Genomic DNA, 13,941 nt, shown 5'->3' on the forward strand with positions numbered 1-13,941 from the left:
GTTGTTAGAGGTTTACGCCGCAGCCCCCACCCCCCCCCCCCCCCCGGAGGGAGGCTGCGGTCCCACAGTGTCAGCAGCACACAGGTGGAGCAGGATGGGAGCGGGTCCGGACCGGGAGGAGTTTGCACCGACTGGACTTGTTGCAGTGTTGTAGGTCCAGGGACACCGTGCAGGGATACTCCCCGTCCTCTCCAGAAACACTGGACTCATAGCACCACCTTGTTTCCCGTTTGTTGCGTCTTCACCGCGTCCGGCGCCGTCATGTTCCTCCGGACCGCGCTCCTCCTCTGCCTCGTCTCCTTCCCCAAACGCGCCCGCTGCCTGGACCGGGAGCTGTGCTTCCCCGTCCGGCTGCAGGAGGACTCCCTGAAGGGCAGATGCGTCCTCAGCATCCGCGCCTTCCAGCGGGACTTGGTGCTGGATCTGCGCCGGGACTCCGCTTTCCTCGGCCCCTCCGTCTCGGCGCAGGACACGATGTCGGAGGGCGCGGAGCTCGGCCGCTGTTTCTACTCGGGTTACGTCAACGCGGACCGCTCTTCCTACGCGGCCGTGAGCCTGTGCGGGGGCCTCCGGGGCGCGTTCGGGCTCCAGGGCTGGGAGTACTTCATCAGCCCCGTGCGCAACGGCACCGGCGGCGCAGAAGGTGCGCACGTCATCCAGCGCCGCGGCGACTCCGGCACCGACCTGAAACCCGCCTCCACCTCCAGGTGCGCGGTGGACTCCAGCATCAGCCCCGAGGCTGCAGAGTCCCTGCAGAAGTACACGCAGCTGGCCGCGGACAGCCCTGTGCCCGGCAGCACCGGGAGGTCTAAACGGTTCGCGTCCACTCCCCGACACGTGGAGACGCTGGTGGTCGCCGACGAGTCCATGGCGCAGTTCCACGGCGAGGACCTGGAGCACTACCTGCTCACCTTGATGTCGGTGGCGGCGAGGCTGTACCGACACCCCAGCATCCGCAACTCCATCAGCGTGGTGGTGGTGAAGCTGGTGGTGATACACGAGGCGGAGAAAGGACCCAAGGTGTCCGGGAACGCGGCCATGACGCTGCGCAACTTCTGCACCTGGCAGAAGAAGATGAACAAGAACACCGACAAGCACCCCGATTACTGGGACACCGCCATCCTGTTCACCAGACAGGTAAGGGCCCCTGGTGGCCAGCTGACCAGGGACACAGGGCTCAGTTCGGTGGCATTGGGTTTCTTTCTTCCGCAGCACTGATGAGTCACGATGTCACAAATAGTGAAGATGGAAATAAAGAGGAATGAGACTTTGCAAAGACACACACACACACACACACACACACACACACACACACACACATGCAGGAGCACACATGTATGCGGGTGCGTGCACACACACATACACACACACATGCAGGCACATGCAAGCACGCAAACACACATACACACGTACGTAGGCACATGCACAAACACACACACACATAGACACATATGCAAGCATACACACACAAACACATGCAGGCGCACACACCCATGCACACTCGCTCACACGCATCATTTACAATCCGCCATGTTAACATCCCATAATTTCCCCAGGGAGATTCGACACTAACGTAGGGTCACAGGTGGCAACGGCCCAAGCTGAACGACTATGGTCTTGTTTCCTCCGTAGAGAGGGTTTGTTTTCATGGCCCTGGAACACCCCCGTGTTCTCCCTGCTCCCTCCGTCCCATAAAAGGTGCGATGACATCACTGCTGACCTCCGTCGTTTAACGTGACCCGCGATGAACCCGACCGAGCCGGGGGAGGCTCCGGCACGCACACAATTTTTTTAAGCTTTGCCGATTTATTGGGTCGCTCGGGCGTGTGAGCAAATTGTTGGTTTTCCAGTCGAGGGGTCACCGTGGGCAAACACCTTCCCCAGGACCTGAGGTCAGTCTGCAGCTGGACGGCGATGGCGTTGCTCTGCGCTGAATCACTCTCTGGCTCGGTGGAACCTAACAAGCGCGCACAGGATCATATTATACGGGGTGGATTAGGCTGTTTGAACAAATTTAACTTGACCGAATTTAAAAGCTTTATTGCCCTGAGGGATGCATTCGTGGTCACTGACTTGCTTCTCTTGGCCGTTCCAATCTTCCTCCAGCTGTGGTTTGGGTGGCCCCTCCCTGCGCCAATACTGCTGCTCATTAAACTGGCCCCTGGAGGACGACATTGGGAGTATGTGCGTGTGTGTGTGAGTGTGTGTGCGTGCGTGTGCGAATGTATGTGTGACTGTGTGTGCCTGCATGTGTATGTGTATGTGTGTGTTTGCAGGCCTGCATATGCGTGCGTGTGTGTATGTATGTGTGTGTGTGTGTGTGTGGGATGGGGGCGATATCCCTCCACCTCTCCATGTGTCATCAGCAGCGGCTGGTCAGATTAACACTTCAATGAGCAAAAATAAGTGATTTTTAAACACACCGATCGTGCAACGAGCGTTGTTGTCGGGTGAAGCAGAAACCCCTGTTTTGGGAAACAGCCTCCGGGGGTTTTCATGACGCAGCGCCCGGAGGATTTACTTTAAACGCTGCGTTTAACGTCTTGTCTGGGCCGCGAGCGTGTTTAAAGAACTGGCGCCGACAGAACGCGAGCAGATAAGAGACTTAACGCTTGAAAAGTAAATAGGACCAAATAAGACAAATGTTTTTCAGGAAGAACTCCCCAAGAAACTGCACTGGTGCTTAGTCATCAATGGAATGTTGGGATGGAAGTATGAAACATCTGTGTAACTCGCCGGTTACAGTCATGGCAACAAAGGCTTCACAGGAAATACGATGCACGTGTCAAATCAGTGATTTAAACAGAGGATTGATTTCAAAAGGACTGAAACCCGTGATTTATCCCGTATGTAATGGCCCTGAGGTTCCGCCGGTGGTGTTGTCTTTCTTTGGCCTGGGTTCCTATCCGCCCCCCATGCCCTCTCTTTCTCAGGTTCATAAGTGAACCCTCTCCATTGTTGAAATAAGTGAAGCACTTTAAAAGGCTAAAGGGGACCTACAGTATTATGTTCCTTTTTCGACAAGTCAATATGGGGCTCTGAGGTCCCCAAAACATGTTTTTGAGGTTTTTCGCTGAACCACTCAGATTAGGCATTCTAGCCATTCTAACATGCCTCTAATCCATCCCGTTCCAAAACGGGCTGTTTCAGTGGGTGGAGATTTCGATGTTAATGAGCACGTAGTTATGTGAGCTAATGGGGTTTTAAGTGTGACTTCGTGTTCCGTTGTATTTACTCCGTAACGTTCACTGATTTCACCTCATCAGTCACCAAATTCTGTTTCTGAACAAATCTGAGGCGAGAAATAATCAGTTGCAGTTGCTGATTCTTCACTCATTATTAGATCTACAAGGCCTCATTTCAAAGTTTGTTCGCCACTTTCACTGCGGCGTCAGGAGCAGCGCGGAGCTTGTAGCAGGGTGGGGCTCGGTGATTATTTTTTTTTTGTTTCATCCGATTACGGAAACTTCGGAAAATAAAATAAAATAAACACATCTACAGTTTTGTTTGGAGAAATGCAGAGCGGATCGCACAGCCTACAGTACAGTCAACATACCGTGGACACACACGCACGCACGCGCGCACACACACACACACAAACACACACACACACACACACACACACACACACACACACACACACACACACACACACAGAAAGTCACAGACAGCAGAATTATTTTTGAAATTCTTACATTTCCATCGTCTGCAGTTCTGTCACAGGCAGTTGGCATTAATTATTTATTTTACAAGATTTGTGCTGGTCTCTGCAACCAACAGAGCGCTTCCCATGATTAGCTCTTCGCTTCGATGCGTGTGACGTCCCAGGGGGAAACAGATCTGAACGGCGTATTTCACCACATGTTTTCTGAAATAGGGACCCCACAAACAACCGACTGGCTCGTCTTATTCCACAGTTTGTTTTTAGTAGAACCATCCACGACCCAAATGTACAGTATGTGCACAAGCGCTGAGACAGTGGGTCTTTCGTAATAGGTCCCTTTTAAGTGTACACCTCATAAACTTCAACCCAGACCACACTTTCTCTTCATGTGAAACCTCAAGTATTTCCTCCAGACGTCGTGTTCTCGTGTCTTCTTGCTCGTGCTTCTTGCCCTTCAGTATCCTAAAGTACCCCTAGGGCTATGAGTACCCCCATTTGAGAAACGCTGATCTAGTGCATGAGCTATTGAAGGCTGTCACGCTAAACCACACAGAACAACCCCTTTATTTTGGCTTAAATGTCTTCCTTTTTAGTGAAATAATAGAGCAACAAATGAAAAGATAAATGGCAGATATGAAATGTAGGTCAAAGCGTAGAACAAACTCATTGACACCGACGCTGTTTCTTTCAATCTGTTTCTTGCTTTTGTTAGTTAATAGATGGACCCACTTACAGATGTCATCAGCAGACATGAACACATCTGGGTTTCATTTGCACTGGCCGGCAAATCTGGTTTATGCTCTAAATGTTTTCTCAAAGTACTTCGGGTCTTTCCTCTACGTTGTGCGGGGGAATCTGCGATCGAAGGAAAACCTGAGCAGTCTTGAGGAAAAGCAGAATTCCCTCCCCTGGCGATACCGCGAGCGTTGCGGACCTTTGTCCACCCTTTACTGCTGCCCTTCACTGTGCCTGTTGCCCGTTCCAGCTGCAGGGACGGCTTGGTTTAGGGAGCGGGCAGAAGGGCGTTGCTGTGCGGTGGTTTTCCAGCAGTTGTCAGCAAGCCCTGTGATTAGGAGGGGCGGTCAACTGGTCCAGATGGATACTAACAAGGATTGTGTTTTAAAAGCTTGTGGTTGAGAAATGGGGCATTTGGAAACGTCTGCCTTGGCCTTGCAATATTATGGTCGGGACCAGCAATATCTCATAAGAGAATGTGTGCTCTAAACACCTTGAAATGGTGATTAAGAAACGTGTGAGGATCCCACAAAGTCATGCCGCGCAACTATTTAAAGTGACGAGCAGCCAAGGTCATGTCCACTTCCCAAGTTCGCTCGCTTGTTTTCCTGAATTTGTAACATCTGTTTCCTGTCCAGGACCTCTGCGGGGCCTCTACCTGCGACACCCTGGGCATGGCCGACGTTGGCACTGTGTGCGACCCGAAAAGGAGCTGCTCTGTGATCGAGGACGACGGCCTCCCCTCTGCTTTCACCACAGCTCATGAGCTGGGTAAGTCTGTCCGCAGCCTTGTTCCAGTGCGAGGTTTCTGATCGCATGTGAACCACCGCTGACGGCTGACGCAGTTGTCGCTGTGTACGTTGTTGTTCACCCCAGCATCAACACCTCTTTCTGAATGACAGGGCACGTGCTCAACATGCCACATGACAACGTGAAGGGCTGCGAGGAGGTGTTTGGGAAGCTGCAGGACAACCACATGATGTCTCCCACTCTTATCCAGATCAACCGCACTATGCCCTGGTCCCCCTGCAGCGCCGCCTTCATCACCGACTTCCTGGACAGTGGCCACGGTGAGTCCTAAGACACCCACCCCTCGGATACCAGGTACCTGGAAGCGAAGGAGACACTCGGGGTGAGGGTTAAAGAGGTGTGAAGCTGAGCTGAAGGACTTGGGACTCAGGGACGGAAACTCCAGGCTTTCATTGGATGGCAACAAACATCAGGTTTGCTGTTGGCAACGGGTCACGTTGGGGGAGCACATGCTTATTCTATCAGTCACATAATCACAGAGCCCAGCCTGTTCCTGCTCAGGCCTTTTTTTTCACTGGATTAAGATGTGACTTCCATGTGGCTGTTCTTCTCCTAGAGTTTATCCGATTTTTCATGGTTTCGGAGCCGTCCTCTTTTTTTTCTACTCAACCACAATAATTCTGAGGGAATGAGGGCGCTAGATTGTTAATGGAGGGTTGAGGAATTCCAGCGTTTTCCAATGAACAACATGTGTCATATGCCCAACCTGTTGCAAAGTGCGTACAGAAATACTTGAGTGATCTCTGGAAATGTATTCTGTTGGCAAATCATTCTGCCAAAGAGGTCATACCGCAGGACTCGGCCTCGGAATCATGCTAAACTTACATTTTATAACTGTCCTGCTTTTGTTACAAATTAGAGGGGTTGTTCTAGGAAGAGACACCGCAGCGGTTTGGACGGAGAGCTGTGGTTCGCAGTCTTTCCCATCCACGTTTACTCTAAATAGAGAAACTGCTTGCAGCCTCCTGTCCTGATGCCCTGATGAGTGACGTGCAAGAGGGAAACAGAGGTGCAGCGTTTCAGCATCAAAAAGCTGTCGACCCATTCATGTAGATCTGTTCCTAAAGTGCCAACAGGAACAAACTCTGGATGTCAGGTCACCAATGCAAAACTGGTCAACAGAGAGAGGGAGGTTCATCGCCCTCTGTATTCAGTCGGCTGCAAACAATTTAGTTTTTTATGTTCGATAACCTGCTGAAACGCGACAGTAAAAACTGACCACCACGCCTGTTGCTGCAAAATACTGTGTGTTCCAAAACACATGTGTCTGAACCGCAGAGTGGCGGTGAGATGCGTCTTTTCCAGACTGTAACCCGCCAAAGAAAACACTGTGAATTCCCCTTAAGGGTGTGAAGGCGAGAGCTTCTCAGAGCGATAGAAAGACACCTCTTCCTCTCTGATGTGGGCCTTTCATGTTTCCAAACACCTGCTCCTCAGAACTTTACTATCCTTGGCCTGTTCCTGGAGAGACGCCCCTGTGACGCTTACTGAGGCCAGGTTTCTCAGAGTGGCAGGAGGAACAACACTCTGATGGACCAGGCTCTGAGGAACCAAGCTCTGAAGAACCACGCTCTGAGGAACCACGCTCTGAAGAACCACGCTCTAAAGAACCAGGCTCTGAGGAGCCACGCTCTGAGGAACCACGCTCTGAAGAACCACGCTCTGAGGAGCCACGCTCTGAGGAACCACGCTCTGAAGAACCACGCTCTGACGAGCCATGCTCTGAGGAACCACGCTCTGAGGAACCACGCTCTGAAGAACCAGGCTCTGAGGAACAACACTCTGAGGAACCAGGCTCTGAGGAACCAAGCTCTGAGGAACCAAGCTCTAAGAAACCACGCTCTGAGGAACCACGCTCTGAGAGACCAAGCTCTGAAGAACCACGCTCTTAGGAACCACGCTCTGAGGAACCAGGCTATGAGGAACCATGCCTTGAAGAACCACGCTCTGAGGAACCATGCTCTGGGGAACCACACTCTGAGCTTTAGGATTATTTTTTTCAAGGGTTGCACTCGGTATAAGCTCCACTGTTCCCCAAAAGATTATTTAAACATGACATTCATCCTGTGAAGCTGAGGTCATCCATTTGATTTTCTTTCAACTCTGTGTAAGGGCAGAACGTCCGACTTCAAGATCCACATTGGACATGAGCCACCGGGGCCCACAGGTTCAAGAACCACTGTTCGAACACGCCTTCTTTCGTGAGGTTACGACCATTTAACAACATGCTGTATAGTTACAATAATCGTGATATTTATTATGTTGTACAACTGAGGAGTGGCTTGCGGAGCTAGTCCTGTCAGACAACTCGACGGCGCCACACCTTCTATGCACTTATGGGCCGGCCTATTCAAGCAGCCAATTGCGTTGCTGCGCTCCCTCCACCTCCGGCAGCCACCCTTTGGGCTCTACTCTTCTCTCCAGTGGGGGGAATCAAACTCATCATTCCAAAGTGTCCAGCTCCTTCAGCATTCCTGTGTTTGCTGTTCAGGGATGAGCAGTCAGGCACCGACGCCCAAACTCAAACAATGCTGAATAAATAAAGATAATTTCTTGAGAGAAAGATAAGTCTGAGAAGAGTCGTCTGTCAGAACTATACTTACACGTACATTTCTTAAATGTGTTTTTTGGTATCAAAGCTTAGGTAAGTAAGGAGTTGGAGTAAGAAAGTGAATACTCCAAACACGCAAAAAGGTAGAATAAAAGCAAAACGGAGAGGTAGAATATCAGGTTAGCACAGTTAATGTGATCACAGTTACAACGACATAATGACGTCTGTGTTTAAAAAGTCGTTTATATTGTAATTAGTTTGTACATTCCTGGAAAAGAGAGGCCTCCAGAAAAATGTTCTGCTGGGTCACATGTGTTTTAAATCTGTGTTTGCCCTTTACCGATGAGGATGATTTCATCAAGATGGAGTTTGATCCGGTTTTATGTAAACCCTCCCTCTTCGCACACCAGGTGAATGTTTGCTGGACCAGCCTCAGAAGCCCCTGGTCCTGCCCGACGTCCTGCCCGGCGTGTCCTATAGCCTGGAGCGTCAGTGCGAGCTCGCCTTTGGAGAAGCTTCCAAGCCCTGTCCCTTCATGCAGCCGCCGTGCGCACGCCTGTGGTGCACGGGGAAGACCAACGGTCAGCTGGTGTGCCAAACCCGCCACTTCCCCTGGGCGGACGGCACCGGCTGCGGGGACGGACAAATCTGCCACCGCGGGGTCTGCTCCAACAAGCAGGAGGTCCACGGTGTCAAGGTGAGGCCACTGACTGGACGCGCACACACACACACACACACACACACACACACACACACACACACACACACACACACACACACACACGCAAGCACACACGCACTGTATAGCTTCACTTGCCCACATGATCAAACCAACACACACAGAGCTAATAAAGACCCCATCAATTGGCTTTTTTTTTTTTACTCCCTTTTACTTTTTCTTCTTCTACCATTTACTGTATGTTCTCTGTATGTGATTCATTGAGTCAAAATCCTGACACGTGTAAGCACTACTATACAAAAGGGGACTAACGGGATCAACATATGTAAGAGACAAGATAAGATAAACCTTTATTAGTCCCACAACGGGGAAATTTGCATTTGGATTATGTATTCACTATTTCCCGGCCACTTTCCAAGAACTCTCCATGCAGTGTGAAATGTGTCATGTCGGTGAAAACAGTGCTGTTTCCTTGGGAGATGACAGTATGGGATGAGGTCTATTTTCCGCTGAACACTCCGTTACCGTGTCCTGATGTGAATGCCTCCGCAGGTGGACGGGCGCTGGGGGAAGTGGGGCCTCTTCGGACCCTGCTCTCGCACATGTGGCGGAGGCGTCCAACTGTCCAAGAGGGAGTGCAGCAACCCGCTTCCATCGAATGGGGGCAAATACTGCCAGGGGGTGTGGGTCAAATACCGCTCTTGCAACCTCAACCCCTGCCCCGAAACAAGTAAGAGTCAATGAAAAAAAAAAAATAGAACAGCCACGCCCTACCCCCACCCTATCCCACCCTCCCGGAGCCACCCCACCAATGACCCGCTGCCCCTCTCGCCCCCCTCCCTCCCTCCCTCTCTCCCTCCCTCCCTCTCTGCAGGCAAGAGCTATCGAGAGGAGCAGTGCGAAGCTTTCAACGGCTACAGCCTCAACAGCAACCGTCTGACGCCGTCGGTTGTGTGGGTGCCCAAGTACTCCGGGGTGTCGCCCAAGGACAAGTGCAAACTCATCTGCAGGGCCAATGGCACGGGATACTTCTACGTCCTGGCGCCCAAGGTGATCTTCTCCGCCGCTCTAGAACCTCCTGTCTCGGCTTGTCGTCGAGTCCTGGCTCTGGATAGTACAGTGGCATGGGATCTGTCTGTCGTGGAGTCTGATTGGCTTGACTCTGGGATCTCCTGTTTTCCTCACAAACCCAAACACGTACAGCACAGGTTCGGCTAATTGGACCTTGCGATGGACTGACGCCCCCTTCAGGGTGTCTACGTGTGTTACGCCCACAGTCAGCTGGTATAGACTCCCTGACCGGGAGAAGCGCGTAAAAGAATGTAAGGGTGGATAGTAGAACCTTTCATAGCACGTTGTGGTCGGGAATCAAGTTGTTTGATATTTGTGAGTCCCGAAGAGCTGCAGTGCACATACTGTAGACATAGACATAGCCCCCCCCCCCCACCCCCGCAGGGAGTGAGGCCGAATGACGTGGGAGTCGGAGGAAAACCTTATCTCCTCCTGATAGAGGGTGTGAAGTGAGCGTGCGCAGGAGTGGCGCTGACCCATGGTCCGCACCCTGCGCTGGCACGCCGGCTGAGGAGGGAGCGTCTCTTGGCTTTCAGAGGAGCTGGACGCTGTCTGTCGCTGCAGAGCAATGACCCTCACCCCCCCCACCCCCCCACCCCCACCCCCCACCCAAGGCTTTGATCTTCCGTCCGACCCGTCGCACCAGAGGTTCTCATCCGACTGGAGCCTTAGTCATGACCCCTCGTGATGGAGGAACATCTGGGTCAGCGTGCTTACAGCTGTGTAACATCAACTACCACTCACATATTTAGACAGTGAAGCTGAATCTATCTCTGTCTATCTGTCTATCTATATGTCTATCTGTCTGTCTGTAGTATAATAATGCTGTCCTTTATCTAGATCTTTTGCGGTTTTTCCACAGTTTAACTCACTCCTTGAATATGGAATGTGATCTGATGAGATCTCAGTATGATGTTTGTGTCTGCTATGACTCAGACGTACGCTCGCTTACGGTGTTGTTTCTGCACTGCGATGCCCTACGATAAACGCATTCGTCGGAGATGGGTCAAATCAGACTGAGCGACACGGTCTGCGACAGCAAGACCTTTAATAAGAACGAGTGGCCTAAAGTGTTTGCGTCTCTCAGGTGGTGGATGGAACCCCCTGCTCCCCCGATGCTCCGGGAGTGTGTGTCCAAGGGAAGTGCATCAAGGCCGGATGCGATGGAAAACTGGGCTCCTCCAAAAAGTTCAATAAGTGTGGGGTCTGTGGTGCTGACAACAAGGGTTGTAAGAAGGTGTCGGGCCTCTTCACCAAGCCCTTGTGAGTAAAACCCTCATTCTGCTTCCATGCAGCTCGAGAGAACCTTGCCCTGATTGTACATAATGGAATAAACTGATAAAGCTCCGACTGAATGTGGTGTTTTGTGTCTTGCAGACATGGCTACAACTTTGTGGTGCTGTTGCCGGTGGGGGCCGCCAACATAGACGTCCGTCAGCGGGGCTACAAGGGAGCGGTGAGTGACGACAACTACCTGGCGGTGAAGAACAGCCAGGGCCAGTACGTGCTCAATGGCAACTATGTGGTATCTGCGGTGGAGCGGGACATCATCGTGAGGAACAGCCTGCTGCGCTACAGCGGCACAGGGGGCCTCTCGGAGACCCTGCATGCCATCCAGCCCCTGGGAGAGTCCCTGACGGTGGAGGTGCTGTCGGTAGGCAAGATGACCCCGCCTCGAATCCGCTACTCCTTCTATCTGGCCCGTCAGGGCAAGGAGGACAAGAATCTGAAGAAGGAGGCTCGCATGCGCTCCCACAACAGTGTCTTGTCAGAGGACAGAGGTAACGACGAGGGAGGAGACGGAGACACCCTGAAGGAGACGTCCTACAGCAAGGACGTCCCCGTGCTGGGAAAGTGGTCTGCCACGGGGTGGGACCAGTGCTCGGCGACCTGCGGCAGCGGGTTCCAGAGAAGGATGGTGCAGTGTCTGAAGCCGGACGGGAAGCCGGGTCTGGACTGCGATCCCACACAAAGGCCCCCGGCCACCAGGGCTTGTGGAGAGCCGTGTCCTGTGTGGGACATCGGGGCGTGGTCACCCTGCTCCAGACCCTGTGGGAAGGGCTTCAAAAGGCGGCCGCTTCGCTGCCTTAGTCAAACTGGGACGTTGCTGAGCAGGGAACGCTGCGCTGGCATGCGCAAACCACAGGAGCTGGACTTCTGTAACCTGGTGGCCTGCTAGTGAGCCACAAGTGTCAGCGCTTCTTTACCTGCCGTCCTCTCGGACTACCCAGAGTCCAGCGGATCGGCGTCGGTGTTGGTGCATCCACATTACCAACATTAGAAATGGAAATGTTTGGTGATAAAGTTGACAATTTCAGTACAATGATTCCAAATGCTTGGCAGACTTGTCGGATTCCCTGCAACATCTGCCAAATAGATTCACAGTGTATATATAAAGTGTGGTAAATGATATGTCTTCATTGCTATACATCTTGCAAACAGACACAGAGCCTGGCTCCTGCAACAAGAGTAAGTGAAGCGGAGCTGGAAATGCTCCCCTTTGCTCCACACTGGCTACTCATACTAAAAATTACAAACAATTCAAAGTGCCTTAAAACGGGTTGAAACCAAAATGTGTAGCTTTATTTACTATTTAGTACACGTCATTCCATCTGTAACATGGAAGAACGCCTTCAGCCGTGCACAGAGAGAATCAAAGAGGATGAAAGATGAGTCAATTATTTCTGGGTTCTCGTCTTATTTTGCAACTGTTCTGAAACCAAAGAGACGGTGAAACAACATTACAGACAGTACGTTTATTTTGAGCCGTTGTGCTTTCTGCTGCCAGTACAAGAGTGTTCAGCTGTAACCTGGAATACATGTAAAATCAATTAGTGCCGGTTTCAAGTTTTATTTTGGTTTTGCAAACGGATGGCTGCAGTGTTGGAGAGGTGGTTCAATAAACCATCAGAATTTATTTTTGAAGTAATAAATATTTGGAATATGTTTGGAAATGTTCGAAAGACACAGATTACAGGATGGCTTTCTGCACGTTGGAAAAAAAACATTGCCCTGCGACTGCAGCTCACACAGCTAGGGACCATACGGATACGGAGAGTCATAAGACTGTTATTTCCACTTCTGTGTTTATGGTTTTCAGCCTTGGCTCCTCACGGCTTCTCCGACCAGGTTGTTATGTCACACGTTGCATTTTGCTGCTAAACTAGGTTCGACGCAACCTGTTGTAGACGCAACCTGTTGTAGTTGTGATGTGTGCAGCATGTTGGTACCGTCACGCTCAAGTTCAACGGGTTTATGTCGAGACCGTTTGCACGGGAACATGCCACGCCTTGCAACAACGACAACAGGCGGTAACCAAACGTTTCAGACAGTTTGCATCAACTGACTCTCCACAGCGTCCGCTACGGAAACACTTATAAATAGAATCTGAAGTCACTCTGGTGGCGTTGGTGAGGCCTGGACACAGAACAGAACAGGACAGGAAACACTGGCAGCGCATGGAGGTTTAATCAGACCCACGTTTCAACGCTCAGCTGAGATACGGGATCACTCAGCGTTCTGGAGGACTGTGATGTCACAGCGGAGCCCGAGGCACACACATGCACACACACATGCACGCACACACAATCACATACACACCCGCACACACAATCACATACACACCCGCACACACACATGCACACACATACATACACACACACACGCACGCACGCACGCACGCACACACACACACACACACACACACACACACACACACACACTCATATGGAGTTTGGTTTATTTGTTTTCCTGGTTCCCTGTATGTAAACGTTCATTTTGTTTCTTGGGGCGTCGTGTTGCCGTGATGCTGCCATGTCCAGCTGTGGTGCTGCTCTGTCCAGCTGTGCTCATCTGGCATAGTCACTAAACATAGATTTATTATGGATGAAACGATAAAGCAAAGGGAAGAGTGAAAGCTGGGCCGTAAAGAACGCACGTACAAGACGAAAAGAAAAGGAAGACTTCCTGTATTACTTGGAATGTTTTGTTAACTGTTGCACTGTGTCCAGCAAAATAATCCACTGACCTGCATAGACTGCCCTGTATACTATGTATACATCTATTCAGCTCTGTGCAAATACTTCATGTAAATACCTTTTTCTATGTATTTTTTGTCAACACCACATTTGTAATTTTTCTTTGACTTAAAGATATTTATTCCAAATAAAATCATAATGGAACATTGGTTATCGATGTACATGTATTTTGTGATGTATACATGTATATGCTATGGTATAGTAGAGTACAGTGTAGTCTAGTGCACTATACTACTGTATAATATAGTATATTATAGTATAGCACAATATAGTATATATATATTCTATACTATAATATATTATACTACACTCATATATCATAGTATACTCTTGTAAAGTATGGTGATAATGAAGTCCATCCCGAGGCTTCTTCTTATCATATTACCTTATTCTC

At 50.6% G+C, this 13,941-nt stretch overlaps 1 protein-coding gene across 1 annotated transcript; it reads left to right on the forward strand.

Annotated features, from left to right (window-relative positions):
• The first annotated feature begins 62 nt into the window (after positions 1-62).
• LOC307240141 (A disintegrin and metalloproteinase with thrombospondin motifs 15-like) lies at positions 63-13,696 on the forward strand. The gene is made up of 8 exons (XM_080013797.1): positions 63-1,137; positions 5,038-5,170; positions 5,302-5,469; positions 8,171-8,457; positions 8,992-9,169; positions 9,314-9,489; positions 10,598-10,773; positions 10,888-13,696. The coding sequence occupies exons 1-8, from the start codon at positions 262-264 to the stop codon at positions 11,687-11,689; spliced, it is 2,796 nt and encodes a 931-aa protein (XP_079869923.1). The 5' UTR covers positions 63-261; the 3' UTR covers positions 11,690-13,696.
• The last annotated feature ends 245 nt before the right edge of the window (positions 13,697-13,941 follow it).

This window comes from Zeus faber (assembly GCF_960531495.2).
Source record: "Zeus faber genome assembly, chromosome: 14".
Classification (NCBI taxonomy): Eukaryota; Metazoa; Chordata; class Actinopteri; order Zeiformes; family Zeidae; genus Zeus; species Zeus faber.

Bases quoted from the DNA above. Each gene is read 5' to 3' on its own strand.
- LOC307240141 (XM_080013797.1), top strand. From the start codon at position 262: ATGTTCCTCCGGACCGCGCTCCTCCTCTGCCTCGTCTCCTTCCCCAAA. The intron at 1,138-5,037 runs GTAAGGGCCCCT...TTTCCTGTCCAG, and splicing joins CCATCCTGTTCACCAGACAG to GACCTCTGCGGGGCCTCTAC. The intron at 10,774-10,887 runs GTGAGTAAAACC...TGTGTCTTGCAG, and splicing joins GGCCTCTTCACCAAGCCCTT to ACATGGCTACAACTTTGTGG.